This window comes from Zootoca vivipara, chromosome 13 (genome assembly GCF_965207765.1).
Source record: "Zootoca vivipara chromosome 13, rZooViv2.hap1.1, whole genome shotgun sequence".
Classification (NCBI taxonomy): Eukaryota; Metazoa; Chordata; class Lepidosauria; order Squamata; family Lacertidae; genus Zootoca; species Zootoca vivipara.
Genome location: NC_142596.1, coordinates 48,600,298 through 48,628,040, shown reverse-complemented (window position 1 = coordinate 48,628,040; position 27,743 = coordinate 48,600,298). Strand labels below are relative to the sequence as shown.

Here is a 27,743-nt window from a genome sequence, read left to right as displayed (position 1 = left end):
TTGCCTTGCTCTCTCTTAAAAGAGAGGGTCTGGGGTTTAACATTCTCTCAATACCGTCTCTCTTCTCTCCTGTCTCTTGTTAGGAGACTGACCGTGTCCCATTTCAAAGCCCCTCCCGGATGCTCCGCCAATGCTTGATAGCACAAATAGGCTTCAGAATTAAAATCCGAGGCCTGCTGTTTCTGTACCCTCAAAAGAGTTTTATTTCTGAGTTTTGAGAACTCAAGAACAACTCGTAAAGGAGTTGCATGTTTGTGCCTCTTGACTGGGAAGAGGCAGACCCAGGGCAACAGTTCATACAGAGGCACAACAGGCACCCTCTTTTTCCCGGAGGGCGGGGTGGAATTCCGCTGCACTTCTTCATCAGGGATCCCTTTGAACGATCCAATTGTGCTTGACGCAAATGTGATAGAGGCTGATGTGAAGGAGAGAGAGCAGTGAATCATACAGAGGTACAGCGGTATCTTGGTTCTCAAACACCTTGGTACTCAAACAACTTGGAACCCAAACACTGCAAACCCGGAAGAAAGTGTTCTGGTTTGTGAACTTTTTTTTTGAAAGCTGAACGGGCTCCGTTTTGAGTGTTACTCTTCCATTTTGAGTGTTACGCTGAGGTCTGCCTGTTTTTGCTATTTATTTTGCGTTTTTGCGGCTCTTTTTTGTGTGTGATTGTGTGGAACCCAGTTCAGCTACCCATTGATTGACTGATTGTGTGACTGCAGTACATTGTTTATTGCTTTCATTTTATGCTTCAATGGTCTGGTTAGATAGTAAAATTCATGTTGAATTGCTGTTTTAGGGGTTGTTCTTAAAAGTCTGGAACGGATTAATCCATTTTGCATTACTTTCTCTGGGAAAGCGTGCCTTGGCTTTGAAACGCTTTGGTTTTGGAACGGACTTCCGGAACGGATTTAGTTTGAGAACCAAGGAACCATTGTTCATCAAAGCCTTCTCTTTGGGTGGGCACCCATTCACCTTTAACCCTCGACTTTCTGGTTTCTCATGATGCAACGTAAAATGCTGTGGGAGAACTGGTAACATGCCTCCAGTATATACTTTTGGGAATACTACCAGAGGATAGGAGTGGACTTTGGTTGCTTGGAGCCAAAAGGGGGCGGTATTCGCAACGTGATCAAAAGTTCTTTGGGTTGCTCCTAACTCAAACTGAGGCCCTGCTCCCCCCCTCCCGGGGGGTGGGGATGTCGAATGGTGTTGTATGACTGGTTGTGGACATGTGCAGAGGGGCCATTTTTGTCAAGGGCTAACATTATCCTAGCACAGTGATGGGCAACCTTTTGAGCTTGGTGTGTCAAAATTCGCCAAAAAACCGAGCATAACTCGGGTGGTGTGTCACTTCAAGAAAAAAACCATAATTTCGCGATATTTATAGTTTAAATAACAAAAATGTATAATTGTAATATATAACTATTTAATAAACCAAAAACTAATTATTTAACCAAACCAAACCAAAAACCTCTTATTTATCACAAAGTGTCCAGAGTTAAATAAAAAAAAATCCTTCAGTAGCACCTTAAAGACCAACTAAGTTTTTATTTTGGTATGAGCTTTCGTGTGCATGCACACTTCTTCAGATACAGTGAAATGGAAGTTTCCAGGCACTTATGTAGAGAAGGGGTGGGGAGGGGTGGGGATGGGGAGGGGGGATCACTCAGAAGGGTGGTGGAAATGGGTGATTGACTGACTGATAGCTGTTGATGACCGCAAACGACTGCAAATGGTTTTGCATGAAAAAGCAAGGGTTGAGATGGCTGAAGATCGCTTATCATGTATAATGAGATAAGAATCCGATATCTCTGTTCAAACCAGGTCCCTCCATGGTTTTGAGCTTGGTGATAAGTTGCAATTCAGCAACTTCTCTTTCCAGTCTATTTCTGAAATTCTTTTGTAGTAAGACAGCTACTTTGAGATCTTGTATAGAATGTCCTGGGAGATTGAATTGTTCTCCTACTGGTTTTTCTGTCTTCTGGTTCCTGATGTCAGATTTATGTCCATTTATCCTTTGGCGTAGGGTTTGGCCTGTTTGTCCAATATAGAGAGCTGAAGGGCACTGTCCAGAGTTGTTGAGCTGTTTGGGGGGAGCTGCTGACCAAAGTTTTGGAGGTTTTTTGGGGCGGTGTGTGTGTGCAAAAGTTGCTTCGCTTTTTTGGGGGGAAGAGAACAGAAATAAATGACGAATAATACCTTCGCTGGAACTAACACGCAGCACCGACATAGTCTGCCAAAGCGCCAAAAACCAGCACAGAAAGGGTTAAAAACCAATCTCTGGGTTTTAACAGCTGAGACAAGCTGTAGGAGAGACAAGCTGTAGGAGCCGGAGAACAAATGGGGGTGGGTGGGGAAAAACCAACAACAACAGCGGGAATGGGCCAATGGGGTGCGTGCCAGCAGTGAGGGCTCTGCGTGTCATGTCTGACACGCATGTCATAGGTTCACCATCACTGTCCTAGCATGTGGACAGCGGCCTTGGAAGTCACCTATCTGGTTGCAAGAAAATGATTTTTTGTGTGAATTGCTCGTATTCCACAACCTCTGTTCGGAGGAAGCAGAGATGTTACGGCCCGTTTTCGTGTGGAGGGGAACTTGGCCTTCGGTACCATTAGGCAGGAGGGACCCAGGTGGCGCTGTGGGTTAAACCACAGAGTCTAGGGCTTGCTGATCAGAAGGTCGGCAGTTCAAATCCCTGCAACGGGGTGAGCTCCCGTTGCTCGGTCCCAGCTCCTGCCCACCTAGTAGTTCGAAAGCACGTTAAGTGCAAGTAGATAAATAGGGACCGCTCCGGCGGGAAGGTAAACGCCGTTTCCGTGCGCTGCTCTGGTTTGCCAGAAGTGGCTTTGTCATGCTGGCCACATGACCCGGAAGCTGTCTGCAGACAAACGCTGGCTCCCTCGGCCTTTAGAGCGAGATGAGCACTGCAACCCCAGAGTCGGACACGACTGGACCTGATAATAATAATAATGATGGTCAGGGGCCCCTTTACCTTACCATTAGGCAGGCGTGAGGACACCATCTCGGGTGGCAGATGTTTTGGGGAGGCAGCGGGAGCAGCCCCCTGACTGTACTTTCCTGTTTCAGCAGGAGATGCCACACAATCTGTCCTGCGCCCACACACAATGAGTGCCCAGGAGGACACAGTCCCATTGCCAGCCTTGAGATGAGATTCTGCTGCCAGTCCCGTCTTGCGTGGGTGGCAGATGCAGAATCTTGTCCTTCGCCTCGGGCAGCAAAATGAGCTGCCCCTGAGATTGGCCTTTGGTTTAAGAAATGGTGGTTTGGGGTGGGGTGAGGGGGCAGCATTGGGAAGGAGCAAAGATCAACAGCTAACGTGTTTTGGAAGGGAAACGGCAACCAAGAATAATTTGTTTGGCAGGTGTATATAGCGATGCACTGAGATGACTATGTTGGGTAATAACAAGTTATCGTGGTGGCTATTATGTCCTAGGATAGCTCAGTTGGTAGAGCTGGAAAAAGGAAAAGAAAAGACTTAAGTAAAACCTTTGCTCCATGATAGCATCCAGCTCTTCTACTTTCCATAGACTAACCTTTTTTCAGACTTCAAACCCAGATACTGCAAATTCATTTTCGTTTTTGTGCAAAAAGTCCATAAAGGGTTTCCTGTCATTAATAAAGGGCAACAATGATTTTTCTATAACTAAACACGTCAACATCGCCGTCTCAGCCAAATCCATTAATTTCAGTCACCATTATTCTGTAGTAGGTAATGGCAAATCCTTTCATATAACAATCTCGCCGCTGTGATAATATATTTCAATATATGATCCCAGGAACTGTGTAGTTCTTTAAGGGTGCTGGGGGTTGTTCGGAGGCACCTATTCAAATGCCCTTTTAAAATGTGTTGGGGGGATTATGGGGTTGTTCTTGTTTTTATTTTTATTATGTATTTTAACTTTATATATTGTGATTTTATCTTGGCAACTGCCCTGAGATCTGCATTCCAAATTTAAAAAAGAAAAGAAAACAGAAAATAAACTACAGCTCCCATCAGCTCCAACAGGCAGTGTTACAGTGATGGGAGTTGTAGTCCAAAATGTCCAGGACACCTGGGTGGCAAAGGAAAGCACTGAACATTTGAAACATGCTCTCGTCCTTGCTCCCTATAACTTCCCCGCTTTCATTTTCCCTTCTAGCCAACCACCCTGCCCCAGGGCACCATCAACATGAACCAGTGTACGGATGTCGTGGACGGGGAAAGCCGGACTGGGCAGAAGTTCTCCCTCTGCATATTGACACCTGAGAAGGAACACTTCATCCGAGCTGAGAACAAGGAGATCATCAGTGGGTGAGTTGGCAGCAGTGTGTTCTCGGAAGAGGGGCAGCGGCAGAGAAGGCAGAAATTGAGAGAGGCCGTGGCATACAGCAAAATTCTCATTTCACTGCTGGAGCAAGAGGCTCAGGGGGTTGAAGGAGGGGCTGTTTCTGCTCCTCGTGATGCTGAGCACCCATTGTGATGTGCCAGGGCCCCCCAAATTTTGACTCCTGCATCCTTTGTTCTAGGTGGCTTGTGGGCTTGTGTGGATGTTTGGGTGATGTCGCCCTCTTCAGGCAAAGGAGGGGATAAGAATGTGCAACGTTGGCCTCTGCGATTGGCTGTCAGTCTGAAGCCTCTGGATAGGCTGGGCCTTGCGCAAATATTGGGAGCTTGGCCTCCTGCTCTTGCCTAGTCAACAGCTAACACCCCAGTCACCCCTCCATCCCATCTCTTTCCAAATGTTGTTGAACCCAGAAAATTCTATCGAGGTGGAATTGCATGCCAATTCCATACCAATGAAGAGTTTGGATTTGATATCCTGCTTTATCACTACTGTAAGGAGTCTCAAAGCGGCTAACATTCTCCTTTCCCTTCCTCCCCCACAACAAACACTCTGTGAGATGCGTGGGGCTGAGAGACTTCAAAGAAGTGTGACTAGCCCAAGGTCACCCAGCAGCTGCATGTGGAGGAGCGGAGACACGAACCCAGTTCCCTAGATTACGAGTCTTACCACTCTTAACCACTACACCACACATGTGAGACATTGCGTGAAGATATATTTCGAAGAAGCATCACTTCTATTACAACTCCAGCAGCTGGGTAGCCCTTTCCTAAACAAACATAGCAGATTCCAGTAAATTATATGTTTTTGTTGTATGAGTCTTGGTCTAAGGTCCAAAGACACGCTTGTTATGGAACTTAGCACAGTTTCCCATTGCTTGGTTGATATTGACTTAGGGTTGCCAAAGTCTGGGGGCTAACCCTTAGAAGGCCCCGTTCCACACACTCACTGGCCTAGACCATGGCCTCCACCTGCTCCTCAAAAGTCCCAGCAGTTCTGCATGGAGTCATTTGCTTCTGGGAATGTCGCGCACAAGCCGATCTTATTGCAGTTCCGGCACATTCTCTGCTCGGCCTTTTCTGGTTTTGACTTGGTCTCTGTTCCCCTGCTGTCCCTGCTCCCTGTGTACACAGCTGCTCTTCCTCTCTTTCCCAAGGAGGACTGACCTTTGGAAGGAAATTAAAATGAAATATTCCTCCTCCTCCTTCGTTCCCTGCAGCCTACTTCCCAGGGCCTCGCAATTTGGCAAATGCTGAACAGTTAGGCATCTGAATAGTGAGATCGCCCTTCGAGGCGCAAGTCCACCCGTCTGCCTAGGCCTAAAATCTCAGCTTGTCGCTCTCCAGAGCAGTTTGTCCCCCCAAATTCTGAGCAGTGAAGCACACTTGCTTTTTCTGAGTTGGTAATGTGCTCCCATGGACTGCAAGAAGATCAGACCTATCCATTCTTAAGGAAATCAGCCCTGAATGCTCACTGTAAGGACAGATCCTGAAGCTGAGGCTCCAATACTTTGGCCACGAGAAGAGAAGACTCCCTGGAAAAGACCCTGATGTTGGGAAAGATTGAGGGCACTAGGAGAAGGGGACGACAGAGGACGAGATGGTTGGACAGTGTTCTCGAAGCTACCAACATGAGTTTGACCAAACTGCAGGAGTTTACGTCAGGGGCCAGCAAACTTTTTCAGCAGGGGGCCGGTCCACTGTCCCTCAGACCTTGTGGGGGGGCCGGACTATATTTTTTGGGGAAAAATGAACAAATTCCTATGCCCCACAAATAACCCAGAGATGCATTTGAAATAAAAGGACATGTTCTGCTTATGTAAAAACATCAGGCAGGCCCCACAAATAACCCAGAGATGCATTTTAAATAAAAGGATACATTCTACTCATGTAAAAACATGCTGATTCCCAGACCGTCCGCGGGCTGGATTGAGAAGGTGATTGGGCCGCATCCGGCCCCCGGGCCTTAGTTTGATGACCCCTGGTTTACGTTCTCATGAAGGCCCCGGGTTAGCCTACTTTTAAAATCAAGGTGGATATGGATCACTGAGGACTAGGATCATGTCAGAGGGTCGTCGTGGCTACTCTAGAATAACTCCGCTTGAGTCCAGTTTGTCTTTAAAGACTTTCATTGTGCATAGTATTTACAGTGCAGAGATAGCTTAAATCATGACCTCTCAGTCCGAACCAGAATCCGGCAATGGCGTACGTCTGTTCCTACGCTAGCAAAGTAGTCGGGGCACCCCAAAACGCCTCCCCCTTGACCTGCGTCGCAGTGCTCTCCTTAACTCTTGCGCCGGAAGGAGCGATGCCCTCTCGGCCTCCTCCTGCTCAAGGCGGTGGAATGGCTCTCCAGCGTCCTTAAGCCCTTGCCTACATCTCTCCTCCCCTGAGCTTTCCCATCGTTCCGCACGCTGCCTTCTCTCTCCCTCCGAGTCTTTCCCCTCCCCCCTGGCTGCTTCAGACCCACTGCTGCTCCCTGTGCTTGGCGAGGTGGGCGTTAAGATGATGGGGGCTGGCTCCCTGTAGGGAGTCACCCTTACACAGGGGTGGCCAACTCCTAAGAGACTGCGATCTACTCACAGAGTTAAAAACTGGCAGTGATCTACCCCCCTTTTGGGGGTTCAGGTCAAAGATGTTGAGCTTTTTTTAGGAAGGAGGAAGGTCCATTTTGGGGAGGTTCGGGTCAAAGTTGTTGAGTTTTTTCAGGCAGGAGGTAAAATGTTGAGCTTTTTTTTTAGGGGAGCCACAGTTGTTCAGCTTCTTTGAGCAGAGCCAATGATCTACCAGAGATCTACCGCAGACATCCAGTGATCTACCGGTAGATCACGATCTACCTGTTGGACATGCCTGCCCTTACAGATCATTCCCAGACTCAGGCTCTGCACCCACGGCAGGCTAGAATCCTTATGCAAAGATGTCTTGAGCTCAGCAGGTCTGCATGGAGCGGAAGTAGCAAACCTGAATTGCCCTGAGCAACAGCCGGCTAGACTCATTTGTTCTCCTTGTTGCATCTTAAACCTGCAAATCCTGAAATAGTTAGGCGTTAAAACAAAAAAAGGGGGGGGAGAGATTGAAATGAGCACCACAGACAGGGAGAGGCAGAATCCAGGCTGCGGAATTGGACCTGACCTGTTGAGCAGGATTTGCTTGTTTCCTCTGTCTCCCTTGTCACAGCTGTCCTGCCCAAGTTGGGCTTGATCTGCGGGAATTAATTGTTCCCTGAATTTCTTGCCCCTTCTCTCTTGCTGGGGCCAGAGTGCTCCAGCTGCCTGCAACCCCTTTCTTGGGTAAATGCTTCACGCCTAAAGAAATGTTCGGACTACGTACAGAGCACAGTGGGACAAACCTGTACGGTTTGGGGAGATCTGGTTCTGTCACGACTGGGGTTAACAGGGGCAAATTGACCTGCCGCATGACCTTAGAAACTGAATTGGCGTCAGTTTTGTTCCTTATCCGTCACAGAGCTCCCCGTGCTGAGTCACTGTGAGATTTTTATGTGCTTTATGGACTGCTTTTCAGCTATTTAAAGCTTGCTGGAATGCTGCAAGAGCAGAGAGCAAATTGGCCACATCCACACAACACATTTCAAGCACTATCACACCGCTTTAAGCAGAATTCTGGGAGCTGAAGCCTCTTAAGGTGCTGAGAGTTCTTAAGAGGTCCCCTGCACAGAACTACAACTCCCAGCATTCCCTGGGAAGAAGGATGGGTGATTAACACAATCTGATAATTGAAGCTCTGTGAGGGGAACAGGGGCCTTGCGAGAAGCGAAGTTACAGGGAACCAAGCAGAGGGCCTTCTCAGTAGTGGCGTCTATCCTATGGAATGCCCTCCTATCAGATGTCAAGGAAATAAACAACTATCTGACTTTTAGAAGACATCTGAAGGCAGCCCTGTTTAGGGAAGTTTTTAATATTTGGTGTTTTATATTCTGTTTTTAATCTGTTGGGAGCCGTCCAGAGTGGCTGGGGAAACCCAGCCGGATGGGTGGGGTATTAACAACAACAACAACAACAACAACAACAACAACAAGATGTTATAAAATCACTAGATTTCCAGCAGCTTTAGTTCTGAGATCTAGCTGCTTCCATCATGCTACTTTCGTGAGATTCTACCCCCTGCCCTCCATTGAGGTTGGAGTGGGCTCCTGTTTGGCAAATCAACGTCCATCTGTCTTAGGTTTGCGGCTGCTGGCTTGGAGGTGGTGTGGGAATTCGGGCTGGTTATTATTACTACAATCATACACTGTCTTCCATGCCCTTGCTGCCTCTTGAGAAGCTTGCGCATGGGAGCTTGCGCAGCTCAGAGTCGCTGGGGGGGGGCAGACTTTTATTTTCACGGTGGCGTTGAATAAACTCCTGAAAAGTAGCAGCTTCGCCATGGAAAACACGGGCGCCACCCCAAGCGCAAACAGTGCATCCTGTGCTTGTGTGTGTTGGAACAGAGATTAGAAGCCACCCCACCGCTTGGGAGGGGAAGAGAAAGCATTTGCTTTGAGCAGGGGTTTTGGGTGGGGAAGGGGGCACAGTTATTGCTCTGCTTGGATCAGTGCCCACGTTGTTGCTGTTCGCACAGAGAAGATTTGAAGAGTAACTGAAAGATTGGCTCCCAGTATGTTTCCGAGCACAATTCAAAGTGTTGGTGCTGACCTTTAAAGCCCTAAATGGCCTCGGTCCAGTATACCTGAAGGAGCGTCTCCACCTCCATCGTTCTGCCCGGACACTGAGGTCCAGCACCGAGGGCCTTCTGGCGGTTCCCTCGTTGCGAGAAGCCAAGTTGCAGGGAACTAGGCAGAGGGCCTTCTCGGTGGTGGCGCCTGCCCTGTGGAACGCCTTCCCAACAGATGTCAAAGAGGAAAACAGCTACCAGACTTTTAGAAGACATCTGAAGGCAGCCCTGTTCAGGGAGGCTTTTAATGTTTAATAGATTACTGTGTTCTATTTTTTCTGTTGGAAGCCGCCCAGAGTGGCTGGGGAGACCCAGCCAGATGGGCGGGGTATAAATAATATATTATTATTATTATTATTATTATTAAAAAAGGTAAAGGGACCCCTGACCATTAGGTCCAGTCGTGACCGACTCTGGGGTTGCGCGCTCATCTCGCATTATTGGCCGAGGGAGCCGGCGTATAGCTTCCAGGTCATGTGGCCAGCATGACAAAGCCGCTTCTGGCAAACCAGAGCAGCACATGGAAACGCCGTTTACCTTCCCGCTGTAGCGGTTCCTATTCATCTACTTGCACTTTGACGTGCTTTCGAACTGCTAGGTTGGCAGGAGCTGGGACCAAGCGACAGGAGCTCACCCCGTCACAGGGATTCGAACCGCCAACCTTCTGATCAGCAAGCCCTAGGCTCAGTGGTTTAACCACAGCGCCACCTGGGTCCCTTATTATTATTATTATTATTATTATTATTATTATTATTATTATTATTATTATTATTAGGAAAGTTGTAGCTCATTGGTAATCTTTTGCCCAACGTGGGGATCAAACCCCTGACCCTGAGATAAAGAGCCTCATGCTCTATCGTCTGAGCTATTGCTCTGCTGGAAAACATATACGAAGGTCTTTTTCATATCCCACAAACCCTCGTAGTCTAGCGTTGTCCATTCAGATGAGCCATACCTTCCCAACCCTTTGAGAGGCCTCCCCTCCTTGGAACTGCAAATGTTAGAAATGGACTTGGGACAATTTGCATGCAAGTTGTGGACTCTGCCCACCGCTTTATATCCTGTCCTCCAGAGCAACAGCTGCTTAGATGTCTCCAACATAAGGGGGGCTGTGTGTGTGTGTGTGTGTGTGTGTGTGTGTGTGTGTGATTTGAACACAGAGCCATGGCAAGACTGTTTTCCCTCAAGTCAGACTTCCTGGTGAGTCCATTGACTTAAAATTGCAAATGTTTAAAGCAATGGGAATACCCCTCCAAACCACCCTGGTGTTGCACAAGCCCAATACAGTGGTACCTTGGTTTACGAACTTAATCCATTCCAAAAGTCTGTTCTTAAACCGAAACCATTCTTAAACTGAGGCACGCTTTCCCTAATGAGGCCTCCTGCTACCAGTGCCCTTCCACCATTCGGTTTCCATTCTTAGACCGAGGTAAAGTTCTCAAACCAAGACACTATTTCCAGTTTTGCGGAGTTTGTAAACCAAATCGTTCTTCAACCGGACTGTTCTTAAACCGAGGTACCACTCTAATCCATCTCTTTCTTTAATAGATGCTTGTAGCCAACCAGCCAACCTGCTCCACCAAAGGGGGAACCACCGCCAGTCTCACCTGGCTCTCGGAGCCTTTTCCCCATGCTTCCCTTGACACGATTCCTAACTCTCCTCTCTTTTCTCTTTCCTCCAGGTGGCTGGAGATGCTGGTTGTCTACCCAAGGACGAACAAGCAGAACCAGAAAAAGAAGAGGAAAGTGGAGCCCCCGACTCCTCAGGTAAATCAGTAGCAAGGGGGAAGTGATGCCCACCAGTTAAAGGTTAGCATGATCTGGGACTTCCTTTGAAAAGCACGTCTCTCGAATGAAAGCGACGGTCTTTCCACAGCTTGCTCATGGCTTGCAGCACACATAATTTCTTTTCTCTTTTTCCCCCAAATTGTTTTCTCAAATTTTACCAAATCAGCCGCAAATTAAGACAGATTAATACTGCCCCCCCCAAAAAAACATGGGTTTCCCGCACTCCATTCTTGATGCATCTAAGGTTTCCTCTTGTCGCTTCTTTATTTTCCTAGTTGCTTTCTAGTTCACATTCCATTCCTTACAATTCACCTTATATTGTATTGGCCCGAATATACCGTAAGCCGTATAGAATATAAGCTGTATGGAAGTGAGAGCTGGACCATAAAGAAGGCTGATCGCCGAAGAATTGATGCTTTTGAATTATGGTGCTGGAGGAGACTCTTGAGAGTCCCATGGACTGCAAGAAGATCAAACCTATCCATTCTTAAGGAAATCAGCCCTGAGTGCTCACTGGAAGGACAGATCGTGAAGCTGAGGCTCCAATACTTTGGCCACCTCATGAGAAGAGAAGACTCCCTGGAAAAGACCCTGATGTTGGGAAAGATTGAGGGCACTAGGAGATGGGGACGACAGAGGACGAGATGTTTGGACAGTGTTCTTGAAGCTACGAACATGAGTTTGACCAATCTGCAGGAGGCAGTGGAAACAGGAGTGCCTGGCGTGCTCTGGTCCATGGGGTCACGAAGAGTCGGACACGACTAAACAACTAAACAACAACAACATAAGCCGCACCCGCAAATAAGCCTCACCTTTAAAATTCAACGGGGGTGGGGAGAGGGACACCTGAATATAAGCCGCTCCCTTAAAATTCCGCAGGCACTCATGCCCGTAAATGGCAAATGTAGAAGAAAATCCTACAGCGATATCGTAAAAGCCCATTTTAGTAAGATCCTGAATTTAAGCCGCGCTTTAACTTTCCACTGTCGGAATTTGGGGGGCGGGGCGGGGAGTGTGACTTATATTCAGGCCTGTATGGTATTGCAGTAGTTTTTTTGTTATTTTAAAACTTATTTATCCTTATCCATCAGCTATCCACCTGCCAATTCCTGCACGTATAATATTTTAACATTTGCAATATCATCTTGTGCTCGTCTTTTCAAGTGAGAAAGAAAGTGGGGTGAGGAGGGAGCACCCAAAAGCACATTCTGTGCTGTCTCTGTGGAAGTGAAGGACCTTTGCCTTATCCTGAGCCCTGCCTCTCGCTTGAGGAAGAAGTACAGTTTTACTGCCAAGATCTTTAGTATTCAGAGCCGTGCAAAACAGGGTTCAAAGGCTCTGCGGGAGCTGTGCATGGCTGAGCAAGCTAAGACATTGGTCCAGGAAGCAACACAGCTTCTTAAGCCCCTTTATGTGGGAATGGAAACATGAGAAATCAGGCTGTTCTTTGGACTGGGCAAGTAAACGGGAACTCCTCCTGCGAGGGATGGATCTGGGCTAGCTGTTCACACAACCTGCGCTGGCATCTCTGTGACCCAGAAGATGGAGGACATAGAATCATAGAGTTGGAAGAGACCACAAGGGCCATCCAGTCCAACCCCCTGCTGAGCAGGAAACACCATCAAAGCATTCTTGACATATGCCTGTCAAGCCTCTGCCTAAAGACCTCCAAAGGAGACTCCACCACACTTCTTGGCAGCAAATTCCACTGTCGAACAGCTCTTACTGTCAGGAAGTTCTTCCTAATGTTTAGGTGGAAGCTTCTTTCTTGTAGTTTGAATCCATTGCTCCGTGTCCGCTTCTCTGGAGCAGCAGAAAACAATCTTTCTCCCTCCTCTATATGACATCCTTTTATATATTTGAACATGGCTATCATATCACCCCTTAACCTTCTCTTATCCAGGCTAAACATACCCAGCTCCCTAAGCCGTTCCTCATAAGGTATCGTTTCCAGGCCTTTGACCATTTTGGTTGCCCTCTTCTGGACACGTTCCAGCTTGTCAGTATCCTTCTTGAACTGTGGTGCCCAGAACTGGACACAGTACTCCAGGTGAGGTCTGACCAGAGCAGAATACAGTGGTACTATTACTTCCCTCGATCTAGACGCTTTACTCATATTGATGCAGCCCAGAATTGCATTGGCTTTTTTAGCTGCTGCATCACACTGTTGACTCATGTCAAGTTTGTGGTCTACCAGGACTCCTAGATCCTTTTCACATGTACTGCTCTCAAGCCAGGTGTCTCCCATCCTGTATTTGTGCCTTTCATTTGACAGCAGCATCTCTGAACCAGACAGAGCAGGAGTTGCCTCCTAGGAGGCTGGGCTAGCGGTGGGTCCTGGAGATGGTGCTGGAATGGGAGGCAAGGAGCTGGGGAAATACAAAGTGCTTTAGTGATCATAGGTTCATAGTAGAGTTGGAAGGGGCCCCCAGGGTCATCCAGTCCAGCCCTCTGCAATGCAGGAATCTCAGCTAAAGCATCCATGACGGATGGCCAGCCAGCCTCTGCTTAAAAACCTCCAAAGAAGGAGAGCCCATCACCTCCCAAGGGAGTCTGTTCCACTGTCGAACAGCTCCTACTGTCAGAAAGTTCTTGCTGATGTTGAATTGGACTCTCATTCTTCTAGCCGGAACCCTTTGGTTCGGGTCCTAGCCTCCAGAGCAGGAAAAAACAAGCTTGTTCCATCTTCCATGTGGCAACCCTTTGTATATTTGAAGATCATATCTCCTCTCACTCTCCTCTTTTCCTGGCTAAACATGCCCAGCCTCTTCAACCTTTCCTCATAAGGCTTAGTGTCCAGACCCTTGATCATCTTGGTTTCCCTCCTCTGCACATGTTTCGGCCTGTCAACATCCTTCTTAAGTTGTGGTGCCAAGAATTGGACATGGTATTCCAGGTGTAGTCTGACCAAGGCAGAATAATACTATGATTTCCCCTTGATCTGGACACTAGACTTGTATCGATGCAGCCTAGAATAGCATTAGCTATTTTTGCTGCTGCATCACACTGTGGACTCGTCAAAGGTTTGTGACGAGGGGTGGAGTGGAGCACCAGAAGTGAGCTCTCCTCTCGATCTATTTTCCCATCTGTGGCTCCCCCCCAGCCACCCTGAGGTGGTTCACCCATCTCCCGACTCCCTGGCACAGCTCGTTCCAACTTGATGGGCCCCTCCTTGGGTGAAGAGCAGTCAGCTTCCCCTAACCCTCACCCTGGTCTGACCAGCCCCTCCACGATGCGTCTTCGGGATGCATTGCTGACTGCATTGGTTCGGCTATCTCAGCCAAGGGTTCAGGCAGGAGTCTCTCTCTCCCTGGCCTGCGTGGGAGCAGCACGGATTGAGCCTGGGATATTTTATTTTATTTTATTTATCATGCCAAGCAGGCACTCTGGCCTTGAGCCACAGTCCTCTCCCTGCAAAGAAACTTGCATACAAGGGCCTTGCTTGTCCACATGGTGTATTGGAACACGGGTGGCTCTGTGGTCTAAACCACCGAGCCTCTTGGGCTTGCCGATTGGAAGGTTGGTGGTTCGAATCCCCGCGACGGAGTGAGCTCCCGTTGCTCTGTCCAACCTAGAAGAGAAGAAGAGTTTGGATTTGATATCCCGCTTTATCACTACCCTTAAGGAGTCTCAAAGCGGCTAACATTCTCCTTTCCCTTCCTCCCCCACAACAAACACTCAGTGAGGTGAGGGGGGCAGAGAGACTTCAGAGAAGTGTGACTAGCCCAAGGTCACCCAGCAGCTGCATGTGGAGGAGCGGAGACACGAACCCGGTTCCCTAGATTACGAGTCTACCGCTCTTAACCACTAGACCACACCTAGTAGTTTGAAAGCACACCAGTGCAAGTAGATAAATAGGTACCACTGTGACGGTAAGGTAAAAGGCGTTTCCGTGTGCTCTGCTTTCCGCCACGGTGTCCCGTTGCGCCAGAAGCGGTTGAGTCCTGCTGGCCACATGACCCGGAAAACTGTCTGGACAAACGTCGGCTCCCTTGGCCTGAAAGCGAGATGAGCGCCGCAACCCCATACTCACCTTTGACTGGTCTTTACCGTCCAGGGTTCCTTTACCTTTTTTTACCACATGGTGTTCATGTGCATACACAGAGTGACACCCTCCTACAGCGAGGCAGACAAATGCTACTTCTCGGTTGCTGGCTGCAGGCTTTCGGCCCCCTTTTCACAGCTGGAAATAGGGAATATATTGTTGACTGTCCACAGGCCTCTCCAGTTGGATAGGATTACCCAGCGCTCTGGTTTCCCTACAGGAGAGAGGTTCTCTGGAAGGTAACTCAGGGAGTAAGAGGCCACAGCTGAGGTTGAGGCCATTCCTAGATCTTATGGGGGCTGAGACTGTGTTCTCTGGGGATCTAGTGACACCGATGTTCTCTTTTTTGACTATAAATGGTAAAGAGAGAGAGAGAGAGGGACCCAAAACCCTGGTGCAAGACCATGACTCATTCTTTCCTCCCGGAGTCTGTGGGGGGTGAGAATTCAGCCCCTGATCCTGTCCGAATAGCCGCCTCTTCTTCTCTAGGACTAAGGCTGTGTTTAAGGCACACAGCTCCCCACAAAGACTTCAGGACTGTGGTTTATCCCTTCGAGAGCCTGAAGTTCCCAGCACACTTAACAAACTCCAGTTCCCAGGATTCGGGGGGGGGGAGTTGTGTACAGTACTTTGAAAGTACAGTTGTGTACACAGACTGAGGCTGAGATTTTGTTGCTGGGTTGGGTTTACCCAACAGGTCAATGGCATGGATTTGTGGGCCTGCCCAGGAAGATTCTGGCATTTGGGGTCACGAGATGGGAGCCACATGAAGCCCCCTTCTTCTTCCTCCTCCTCCTCCTCCTCCTCCTCTTCTTCTTCTCGTCCTCCTCCTCCTTCTCCTCCTCGTTGTTTGTTGTTGTTGTTAGAATTTGTATACCGCCCTATAGCCGGGGGTCTCAGGGCAGTTCACAGAATAAAATCAAGATATAAAACCACAAAATACATAATAAAAGTAAAAACAACCCAATAGCTCCCCCCCAAAAAACATTTCAAAAGGGCATAGGATGTAAATCAGATTACCCAAAGGCCTGGTTAAAAAGGAACATTTGTGCATGGTTTAATAGTCCGACTGTGAACCTTTTCCTTGGTTGTGACAAGGCTGGAGTGATTTCACAGAGCTATTATAATGTTGTGAGGAGTTGAGAGGCAGGTGTCGTCTACTTGTCTTCCTTCCCCTCATTATTTATTATTATTATTTATTAAATTTGTATATCGCCCTTCATCTGTAGATCTCAGGGCATTTCATAACATAAAATTACAATATAAAAAAGCACAAAATACATAATAAAAATAAGAATGAAAACAAACCAATAATAATCTCTCCCATAACACATTCCCCCCCTGAAATAATTTTTATTGGTTTTACACATACAAAATATAAATGAACACAAACTGTAAAAACAAATCTATATAAAGAGATTCTCCAAATCTCGAGACTACCCCCCATCCCCTCCATGGGGTCTCATTTTAAACATCACAACTGCATATTCTTCCGTACTCCAGTTTTTATATCAAACCATATTGTCCATAATAATAAGTCAAAATCCTGTTCTTGTTTCCATCTGCTTACAGTGGTCTCCCAGATAACTTATAAGATTTTCCCGTTCTTTTATAAAGTTTTTATCTTCTTGGTTTCTGAGTTTTCCAGTTAGCTTTCCCCATAACATATTTAAAAGGACATTGGATGCCATGCCAAAGGCCTGGTTGAAGAGGAACATTTTCACCTGGTGCCTAAAGGTGTATAAGGAAACTGCCAGCTGAACCTCCCTGGGAAGAGCATTTCACAAATGGGGAGCCACTGCATAAAAGGCCCGTTCTCGTGTTGCCACTCTCTGGACCTCTCGTGGAGGAGGCACATGGAAGAAGGGCCTCAGAGGATGATTTTAGGGTCCAGGTCGCTTCATGTGGAGAGAGACACTCCTTTACACAGTGGTACCTCGCAAGACGAATGCCCTGCAAGACGAATTTTTTGCAAGACGAATGTGTCTTGCGATTTGATGGTGACTCGCAAGACGAATTCGTTTTGCGAAAAATTCGCCTTGCGAATCGCGGTTTCCCATAGGAATGCATTGAAATTTAATTAATGCATTTCCTATGGGAAACCGTGATTCGCAAGACGAATTTTTCGCAAAACGAATTGACTTGCGGAACGAATTAAATTCGTCGTCTTGCGGGGGGCACCACTGTATATTGTGGTTCTGAACCGCTTAAGGTGCTACAGATTAAAATCATCGCTTTGAATTAGGCCTGGGAACCAATTGGCAGCCAGTGCAGTTGGGCCAGAATTGGCGTAAGATGCTCAAACCATCTTGTCCCATTGAGCAACCTGACCGCTGAATTTGGCACCAGCTGAAATTTCCGAACCGTCTTCAGAGGCAGCCTAAATTAGACGGTTCTCTTTCCAGATCGAGGCAGAGCTGGGCCACCAGCCGAAGCTGATGGAAGGCACTCTGTGCCGCCGAGGCCACCTGACCCCACTTCTCCGATCTTCTGAGCATCTTCAAGTGATCTTCTCCATCGCTGGCTGTCCTTCCAAGTTCTGTGTGGGACCCATGTGGCCTTGGAAAGCAGGAGAGGTCACCTGCTTGTGGGCTGCCCTCTGCAACTTGCTTCACTCCCCTCAAGGTGCCCACATGCCTTCCAGCTCCTTTAAAGCCCTAAACGGCCTCGGTCCAGTATACCTGAAGGAGCGTCTCCACCCCATCATTCTGCCCAGACAGTGAAGTCCACTTCTGGCGGTTCCCTCACTGCGAGAAGCCAAGTTACAGGGAACTAGGCAGAGGGGCCTTCTTGGTAGTGGCACCCACCCTGTGGAACACCCTCCCACCAGATGTCAAAGAGAAAAACAACTACCAGACTTTTAGAAGACATCTGAAGGCAGCCCTGTTTAGGGAAGCTTTTAATGTTTAATAGATTATTGTATTTTAATATTCTGTTGAAAGCCGCCCAGAGTGGCTGGGGAAACCCGGCCAGATGGGCAGGGTATAAATGATAAATTATTATTATTATTATTAAGGGTTCGTGAGGCAGAGTCAGATGCCATCTCCAGAAGGAAGCTAAGCTAACGTTTGCACCGCGCTCCGTTCTCCACCAAGGAGAGCGAAATGTTGCAAGCTGCATTAACACAAACTAAGCAAATTTGCAAGGGCCTGTATTGCAGAGTTCTGCTTCTGCCAGTCAGGGAGGTGACGGTAGACAGGCCCCGGGAGCCCTTGAGATCCTACTCGGACGGCACACATCCTGTTTCCATTTGCTCTGGAGTGGTTCTTGCATATCAGGCCAAGAGGACTACAGAACTGGGTTTTCCATGTGTGCGTGGAAGATGAGGTTATCCATCTAGCACAAAACTTTGCTACTGGTTCTGAATGCTGGATTTCACGCATCCCTGGGTATGCCGATCTAGGCCCCGTTTCATCTAATCTCTCCAATTTCTCCCACAATGGCTTGTGGTGAAATGGTTGGTGCTATCTTCTCCTCGGAGCTGTGCTTCTCTCCCGGAGTCCTCAGATGGTGTGTGTTTGTGTTCCAAAATAAACCAGGCAGACAGTTGCTTTTTCCTGCCCTTTGACCCGAGTCCTCAGAGCATTTTGGGGGTTGTGGGTGCTTTGCTTGAGGCCGGCAAAGCGGAAGCCCTCACGCAGCGCGATCCCAGCGCCCCCTAAGCCGTTCCCTTTTTCTTCTTTTCTGTTTTTGGAAGAGAAACAAAAATTGGGAAAGGGCTAAAAAAAAAAGAAGAAGAAGAAGCCGGCCAAATAATAATCATATTTTTGGATTGCACTTGGTTGCCGCGGCAACCTCTTGGAAACATGACAGGATCTGAGCTCCTGAGCACCAAATAAGGTAAGTAGGATTTTGGGGGAAGATGCGAGGCGAGTAGAAGCATCTGCTGGTCTCTTCCCAACCAGGCCATCTCCGGAGATGATGCTGATTTTGGGGCAAAGCCTGGGCTGTCTGGGTGCTTCTGTCGAGTGGCAGCACAGATGATAACAGGAATAATAATTTTATTATTTATACCCTGCCCATCTGTCTGGGTTGCTATACAGGCATGTTACGTGCCTAGGGAAATTTTTGGGAGGGGGGTTCTGCTTCCAATAAAAGGAATTATCTGGATGGGGATTTGAGATTGTGCTTTGTGACATTTTTCCACTTCACGGTGCTCCAAGTCCTGCTTGCTTGCACACTCTGCTATTCCAGAGGCAGAAACCATAACTACCCAGAATGCTTTGAGGGCTGTAGTCAAAAGAGGGAGCCTGTCTACCGGGTTGGTTTGGGGCCTGTGGGAGAAGCATCCCTCCCCCCCCCCTAGTAAAACTGCAATGTGGGGCTTGGCCACCAATGAAGCAGTGGGGCGAATTTTACCTCAGGCTGAGTTCAGGTGTTTGTGGTCTTCTGGGTTCCTGGGGGTTTTTCCTGTTGTTATTCCGTCTCTCACAGCTACAATAAACCTACCATTAAAATTATGGACTGGTCATTTCTTCGTCGGAGGGTATATGGGCAAATTTAGCAGGGGATCAAATACTCCCCCCCCCCTCACTGTATAAGATTCAGAAAGTAAAGAACTTCCAATTCTTCATCTGCCCGCTGTGTAAAAACCAATATTCACTTTGTCCCATGAGGCGAGTTTCAAGTTCTCATGGTCACAGAGAGAAAGATTTATCTTCATTGCTTTAACTTTGTAGCTGCGTCACACAATGGTGTCTTGGGGGTGTAGGGGACCCCGAGAGAAGAGTGAGGTGGGTTTGTGTTCCCTGATGTGTTCGTGTGCCCAGGCGCACCGCTTCTGGAAGACGTCCAAGTGGTGTATTTCTAAAGCCACCTTTTGCTCTTCTCTTCCATTTTTGACTCCTGCCCCTTGCGGGAGAAGACTATTAAAAGCTCTCTCCTCTTTTTGAAACTCAGCGCTTAGCCCCCCGTTGCCTCTGGGAAGTCTTTCATTAGCCATTCCCCGGTGAGGCTGCCTTCGCGCCTGGCAGCTTCACAAAATCGATAAATAAGATATTTGTGTGCACATGTTATTGTGGCCCTCAGCTGTTTGGAGACTGGGGTGGGAAGAGGTGTCTTGCTGGAAATCAGAATGCAGAAGGAATAAAGGAGCTATGAAGGGGGAATGTTCATGTAGGTTTGCAGAAATAGAAAACTACTACCCTTGCTAGCTCCGTTCACCAACCCCACTCCCATTTCTTCCACATTAATGGCCCAGATTTCCCCCCTTCCCACCCCAGGCAACTATACCAAGCTTGCTTTTCACCTTCCTGACCTGATTTCTTCATGCAAATGCAGGATTGTGATGCAGCACTACGAATCCTCCAATGGGGGCTGTGCGAGGACAGCCTTGCATTTTTATGTATATAGGAAGAAAGGGGGAGCCCATCCTCTGACTCCTAATCCTCCCCCTTCAGCAAGATAGGCTGTGACCCTTTCCCTCCAAACTATCTGTGCATGCTAATAGCTTACTTTATTTTGAAAATATCAGCATTGTCTTTCCAGTGCAAAACGCTTGAGGCAGTTTACAGTAGCAGAAACACTTAAAAACAAGGAAACCAACATGAAGTTATAGCCAGGAAGAGCATCAACAATGGGGAGAGGCTCGGAGTCCTTCTAGCCAAGAACACTTTCAAGTCTGTAAAAAGATTAAAAACCACAGAGGCTAAAGCTAAATCTAGGCGGTGCGGCAGAAGGAGACAATTTTAACCTGGCACATAAAAAACTATCCAAGGAAGATTTTGTCAATTCCGCAGCAGTGGCTGTCCCCCAGAGTTTGTCCTGCTTTGTGAAGCCACAGTTTTATTTTCCTATCAGTATGTCTTTTGGAGCATGGCCTTATCAGGATTTTAAAGCACAGGTCCATTTTTGAGGCCCAGGGTTGCCTTAACTGCAACCAGCCTGCCACCCATCGGGTAGGGCAGGTTGCAAATGCAACATTACTAGTATCACGATGACATTTTCCTCCTGAAACAATTGAAAAACAAAGAAGTCAGTGCAGGGCAGGGCAGCAGGCAAAGTGATGTCTGCTCTACACACTTAAGATGCTAGGTCTGCACAAATCCCTTAGCTCAGTGGTAGAACATCTGCTTTGCATGCAGAAGGTTGCAGGTTCAATCCCCAGCATCTCCAGGTAGGATCTGAGACCTTGGCCTGCCTCCTCCAGCTATTATTGCTGATGGTGTTGTTACAATTAAACTTACTTATTGCTTTTTTTGCCGCAGCAACTCAAAGCGATTTACAGAATTCTAAACAAAAATTTTACGCTTACATACATAAAAACCAACATTTTAAAAATATGTAAAAGACAAATCCATTAAAGAAATAATTAAAACATCCCACCAAGGCAAAAAGGTAATTGATAAAGGCCCGATGAAGGAATGTTTTTCCTGGCACCTATAGATATGCAATGGTGGTGCCAGGTGAGCCTCCCTGGGGAGAGTATTCCACAAGCAGGGAGCCACCACTGAAAAGGCCTGTTTTGTGTTGCTACCCCCTGGACCTCCGGTGGAAGGGCCAGACAAAGATGGGCGTCAGATAATGATTGCAGGGTTCAAGTCGGTTAATATGGGGTGGGTTGGTCCTTGAGACACAGGGGTTCTGAGCCGCAGAAGACTAATAATAAGCCAGGTGGACCCATGGTCCAACTCTGTATACGGCACCTGTCTGTGCATCCTCCTGGTTTTGGCACACTTACCCAGGTCATGAAATGATCAGGCTACATGTTGATGGGGAAACTCGGGGGTTTGACGATATTACTACATGAGCCAGGGCATGCCTAGACATAACAGGGCTGCCGTTTTTGACGGCAAAGTCTGTCTCCTTCACTGAAATGCTTGGGTGTGCATAAGGAGAAGACCCTCCAGACACCCTAGCCTGTCCTTCAAACCTGTGCTAAGTGCTAGACTGATGCTCTCAAGGTTGCTTTCCTCATTTTTCACATCCTTCTCCTTCCTCCTTGCCTTGGGAGAGGAGACGTCTTTGTGTGTGTCTCCCGCCGAGCACAAAGATCAGGCATGCCTCTTTGTGTCTCCGCCATAGCCTGGCAAAACTCAGACCTTCCCTATCAAATATGTGTTTCTTATTTTCTTAAACTCGGAGTGATAATAACCAAGGGCGAGGTGTGTTCTTAATCCAGCAGGGATCCAGCGCTCAGTTCAGCTTCCAAGCTACATGCTTACATTCCATGACATAAGTTGGTGCGAGACGAAAATAATAAAAGATTGTCGGTGAAATTCATGTCGCCTGACGGTTCTGCCTTCTCTCCTAGGAACCCGGCCCGGCAAAGATGGCTGTGACCAGCAGCAACATCCCTGGTGCAGAGAAGGTCCCGACCACAAAGTCCACCCTTTGGCAGGAAGAAATGAGGAGCAAAGACCAGCCGGATGGCAACGGGGGACTCAGCCCAGCCCCAAGCCCTGTGCAAGGCCAGGCTCCCCCTGCATGCTCCTTGAAGGAGCCCACGCTGGACAGCAAGGAAGGTAAAGGTTGAACTCTGAACCTAGACAGAACAGAGAGGACAAGGCCGGCACAGGAGGTCTGGGGTCAACGATGTTTTTTGCACATGGCACGTGCTGTGTTAGCACACCTGATATCCCACACCTCTGCGTTTTGGAAGATAGCTGCGTAAAGCACGGAGGCCGTGCGAAATTTAAGCGCAGAGACCCTGTCCCTCCACTTAGGTTTGCTGCTGCAAAGGATTGTGTAACATCCAAAGATAAGAAGTCAAGTCTCTCCTGTTTTGAAGGAACATCTTGACTTCCCAGTGACCCTGTCCGAATATGTTATGGCTCTGGCTTGCTGGAGCTGCGAGAGGATCAGAGAATAGCAAAGATAAATCCAAGGCTAACACAACAAGGAGGAGAATGGTTTGGCAGAGCTGCAGGGGGCAGATTGGGGTAGTTTCACATGCGTCCCAAGAACTGCATGTTCGTCACGAGAGTCAGCAAGGTTTTAGTGCATGGGTAGGCAAACTAAGCGCCTGGGACCCAGGTGGTGCTGTGGTTAAACCACTGAGCCTAGGGCTTGCTGATCAGAAGGTCGGCGGTTCGAATCCCTGTGACGGGGTGAGCTCCCGTTGCTTGGTCCCAGCTCCTGCCAACCTAGCAGTTCGAAAGCACATCAAAATGCAAGTAGATAAATAGGAACCGCTACAGCGGGAAGGTAAACGGCGTTTCCATGTGCTGCTCTGGTTTGCCAGAAGCGGCTTTGTCATGCTGGCCACATGACCTGGAAGCTATACGCCGGCTCCCTCGGCCAATAATGCGAGATGAGCGCGCAACCCCAGAGTCGGTCACGACTGGACCTAATGGTCAGGGGTCCCTTTACCTTTACCTAGGCCCAATTGCCTTCTAAATCTGGCCCACGGATAGTCAGTGTGTTTTTACATGAGTAGAATGTGCTCTTTTATTTAAAATGCATCTCTTGGTTAGTTGTGGGGCCTGATTGGTGTTTTTACATGAGTAGAATGTGCGCTTTTATTTAAATTGCGTCTCTGAGTGCCTCATTCCACTGCCCCCCCCAAACTCCTCTGATTTGTCTGCATTGTTCTCCATGAAACAATAAGGGCTGGGGATTTGCTTCCTGTTCAGGATGATGAGTTTCCCCCTTGGCTACCTACGAAGAGCCAAAGTTTCCTTCCTTCTTTATCTGTGTCTCAAGGCTGGCTATCAAAAGCGCTTGTTTTCTTCCTTGCCTTCCTTTCAGGGGGTTCACCATTCTAGCATGAGCAATGCTTGGGATTAATCAAGATGGGCTTTTTATTTATTTCTTTTGCCCTTGATACCGACTTCCCGCCCCATTTTCCATGCCCAATATCTTCTATCTCTTATACCATCACATCCATACTGTACTGTATTCTCTTAATTCCTTCTGTTGCTCGTATTTCAAATCCTGCTGACGAGTTCATCATGCTAGGCTAGGGCTTCCGTTCTTCCACAAAGCAATGGTCATTAGAGTCTCTTACTTTGGCTGTTAACTTTGCTGATTCTGCATAGTCCATCACCTTATTTATCCATTCATCTTTGGTTGCGAATGTCTTCTTCCTTCCATTTTTGTGTGTGGAGAATCCTAGCCGCTGTTGTTACATACACAGACAACTTTAATGCTGGTTTCAAATGGTGTTTTGATGTCCTTTCAACTTGCTGTTTTTAGCCAGTTTGCTTCGTAATTTATAACGTTCAGTAGTGCCGTAAGCTGCCTTGAACCCCAATAATAATAATAATAATAATAATAATAATAATAATAATAATAATTATTATTTATACCTTGCCCACCTGGCTGGGTTTCCCCAGTCACTCTGGGCAGCTCCCAACAGAATATTAAAAACACGATAAAACATCAAACATTAAAAACTTCCCTAAACAGGGCTGCCTTCAGATGTCTTCTAAATGCCAGATACAGTGGTCCCTCGATTTACGAATTTAATCCGTTCTGAATGCACATTCGTAGGTCGAAAAATTTGTAAGTCGAAAAAAGCTGTTTCCTATAGGAATGCATTGGAAACGGAAAAATTCGTAAGTCGAGTAAACCGCATCTAAAATTTGTGAGTCGAGAAAACCCCATCTAAACCGCAACGGTTTTCCTTTCGGATGTCGAAAAAAAGTAAGCGTGCAGCCATTTTTTTTTCATTCGTAACTCGAAATTTCGTAAGTCGAGTACTTCGTAAGTCGAGGGACCACTGTAGTTGTTTATTTCCTTGCCATCTAACGGGAGGGAGGGTGCCACTACCGAGATGGCCCTCTGCCTGGTTCCCTGTAACCTCACTTCTCACAGTGAGGGAACCACCAGAAGGCCCTCGGGAGAAAGCTGGGTAGTGTTTATAATATTAAATAAGTAAGTCCCACCCCACCGATCTGTATTGCCGTGAGTTCCCGGCGGGGAGGGAGGGGGCACCCAATGGCAGCCCAGTCACCTCCAGCTTCTCCTTGCCTCCTCACAGACGACAGCAGCATGCACGGCGACCGAAGCGACAGCGGGCGGAAAACCCGGGTGGAGAGTGGCTACTTCTCCTTGGAGAAGACGAAGCAGGATGGGAAGCCGGACGAGCAGCAGCTACCGACGCCGCCATCCCCTCCCAGCCCCAGCACCCCCAACAACAGGTACAGTGACTCCCAGTCGCCCTCCCCGGAGCAGAGCTGCCCCTTTCCTTCCCCAGGTGCCCCGCCAGGCGGCCGAATGGTGTACAGCTTCTCCCTCAACTGCCTGGACTTGACGAGCGACTACATGTCCGGCTGCAAGGACTCGGCAGCGAGAGACGGGGCGGAGGGAGCGGAGAGGCCGGCCCGCCCCGTTTCCTTTAGAGCGAGTCGGCAGTACACCACCCTGGCCGATGTCCCCAAGGCTGTCAGGATTAGTAACCGGGAGGCTTTCCAAGCGGAGAGGAAGAGGCTGGAGCGGCGTTCCCGAGCTCGCAGCCCCGGAAGGGAAGAGGTGGCTCGGCTCTTTGGCAGCGAAAGGAGGTAAGGAACGGGCGGTAGCGTTGCCGGCGGTTTCTCGTTCGGAGGAAGCCGGTCGGCTCCTGGCGGTTGAAGTTGAAGGCCCCTCTCGCAGCGTTTCTCCAATTTGGGTCTCCGCAGCTGCTGTCGGACTACAACGCCCATCATCCCTGGCCACTGGATGATGGGCTTTGTAGTCCCAACAACAGCTGGAGGGATGATATGGAGAGACGCGGCAACGTTTGAGTGGGGTTTTGAGCTGGCCTGCTGGTCACAAATATGGCAGCCTCCGCGAGACCATTTTTGCTGGGTGGGTGGCGTCAAAAGTGAAGCCCTTTGCTCCTCCCTGTTGGCAACCAAGTGGCATTTCAAGAGATTGCTCGGTTGTGCAGAGTAAGGGATAGTGGGATCCGGATTGGCAAGTGGCAGGACAAACAGCAGGGCAGCCAGGAAGCTGAAAGTAGGTGCAAGCAACTCCCTCCTTATGCATGACCACCAAAGGTTCTTGGTTTGGCTGCCTCCCAGAGCACCGCGTCCAAGCCTTGAAACTATCTCACTGCATCCAGGATGCAAAGGAACTCCTTTTCCTTGGACATGACTTGAATGCAGGGCTTTTGCAGGTATCACACAGCATGGGCAGGGAGTCTGGTATCTGGTTCGGGGCTTGGAAAATGTTAGCTTTCTTCGAAAAGAGAGAAAGGCAAAGCAAGTTGCTGGACCTCATGCTTTTGAAGCAAAGCGCAGCGAAAGCCTCCAAAATTAAGAGCGGGTCAGCACCATGTTTTAACTCAGCCGGCAGTTGCGTTTAAAGCTGTGCACAGCTGCCTCTCTCCCCTCCCCACATATTTCCCTAGGCAATGCATGTGTGGGGAGTCTGGCATGTATGCTGGCCTAGCTTAATGAGCTATGATGGAGACTCAAGGAGACGTCGTTTAGTGGAGCTGAATAAGCTGTAAAATACCTTGGTGTGGGGACAATAGCTGGATTGGATGTGCAAGGCTCATATTTGCAGCTGCAAAGGTGTCTTGCAGACATACAACCCTGTGTGTGTGTGTGTGTGTGTGTTTGTGACATTCCAGACTCCTCACATATAATAGTTGAAACTTGCCTTTCCAAATCGACACTCACTCTCGTTTTCTCGGCATGACGAGGCCTGCAGATAAAATGACAAGAGAGGAGGAGGCACAGGACCAGAGGGGAGAAAGCTGTCTGCTCGCTTTGGTCGCTCTTGATTCCCGACAGGCGTGTTCACTCTAGCAGGTTGCTGACGAGTGGCTGCGGGTTGTGTTTTTTTTTGTGTGCATTTGTCTCTTACTGAACTTCCTGACAGTAAGAGCTGTTCGGCAGTGGAATTTGCTACCAAGGAGTGTGGTGGAGTCTCCTTCTTTGGAGGTCTTTAAGCAGAGGCTTGACAGGCATATGTCAAGTGCTTTGATGGTGTTTCCTGCTTGGCAGGGGGTTGGACTGGATGGCCCTTGTGGTCTCTTCCAACTCTATGATTCTATGTCTCCAGTATTCACAGAATCACGGCAGTTGTAAGGGAACCTGAGGTTCATCTAGCTCAACCCCCCTGCAACGCCAGAATCTTTTGTCCAACATGGGACTTGAACCCGTGACCCTGAGGATAAGAGTCTTGTGCTGAGCTACCCCAGACAGATTATGCTGTGGTGCTGACCCTCGCACCAAGAAGGAAAAGTACAAGGGGTGGCAAGAATATTGGGGGATTCTTGGGCCACATTGGTTAGGCCGCCTTACATTTAAAGCCGTATTGTACAACTTTTTAAAAAAAAGGCCCCTAACCATCAGGTCCAGTCGTGTCCGACTCTGGGGTTGTGGCGCTCATCTCGCTCTATAGGCCGAGGGAGCCGGTGTTTGTCTGCAGACAGCTTCCGGGTCATGTGGCCAGCATGACAACTTTAAACAGCCCCAAAGAATTCTGGGAGATGTAGTTTGTTAAGGGTGCTGAGAGACGCTTGGAGACTCCTATTCCTCCCACAGAGCTACGGTTCCCAGGGTGGCTCAGCAGTCCGTCCCTCTTACCAGGGAAATCTGGGAACTGTAGGTCTGGGAGGGAAATAGGGAGTCTCCTAATAGCTCTCAGCACCCTTAACTAATTACAATTCCTGGGATGCATTAGGGGAAGAAATTATTTCTCAAGAGGTATAAATAGCGCTTTAAATGTAGGGGGTGGTATTCTGTTAGATTTTACTCAGAGGTAATTTGCCTAATTCAGTTGTCTTCATTACTTCCAGTGGGTCTCCTCTGAGTAGCCCACAGTGTGGATGTGGTTCTTGGTGTAGAAACAGCCAGGGCATTCTGCAGGTCCTACAAGATGCATCCCAGGCGCCTAGAAGTTCTCACCAGGGACCCTGCTCAGGCCTCGGTTCCTGCAGTGATCCTAAGCTGCTCCTCGCATGAGATCTAGGGACTTTTTGCAATGGGAAAGCTACATTTTCTAGGATGGCCCTTTTTG

General features: G+C 48.3%; 1 protein-coding gene across 10 annotated transcripts in view; it reads left to right on the top strand.

Annotated features, from left to right (window-relative positions):
* The window catches only part of MPRIP (myosin phosphatase Rho interacting protein), a 146,274-nt gene that overhangs the window by 65,909 nt on the left and 52,622 nt on the right, over window positions 1-27,743 (top strand). For 5 of the 10 annotated variants that reach the window (XM_035131560.3, XM_035131561.3, XM_035131559.3 and 2 more), the window contains exons 4-7: window positions 4,167-4,318; window positions 10,702-10,786; window positions 22,105-22,315; window positions 24,775-24,934. In XM_035131560.3, the coding sequence (XP_034987451.2) occupies window positions 4,167-4,318; window positions 10,702-10,786; window positions 22,105-22,315; window positions 24,775-24,934 (608 nt within the window). Of the gene's footprint in view, window positions 1-4,166; window positions 4,319-10,701; window positions 10,787-22,104; window positions 22,316-24,774; window positions 25,295-27,743 lie in introns of all 10 variants that reach the window. The other 5 variants (XM_035131554.3, XM_088656615.1, XM_088656613.1 and 2 more) reach the window with 1 other exon arrangement.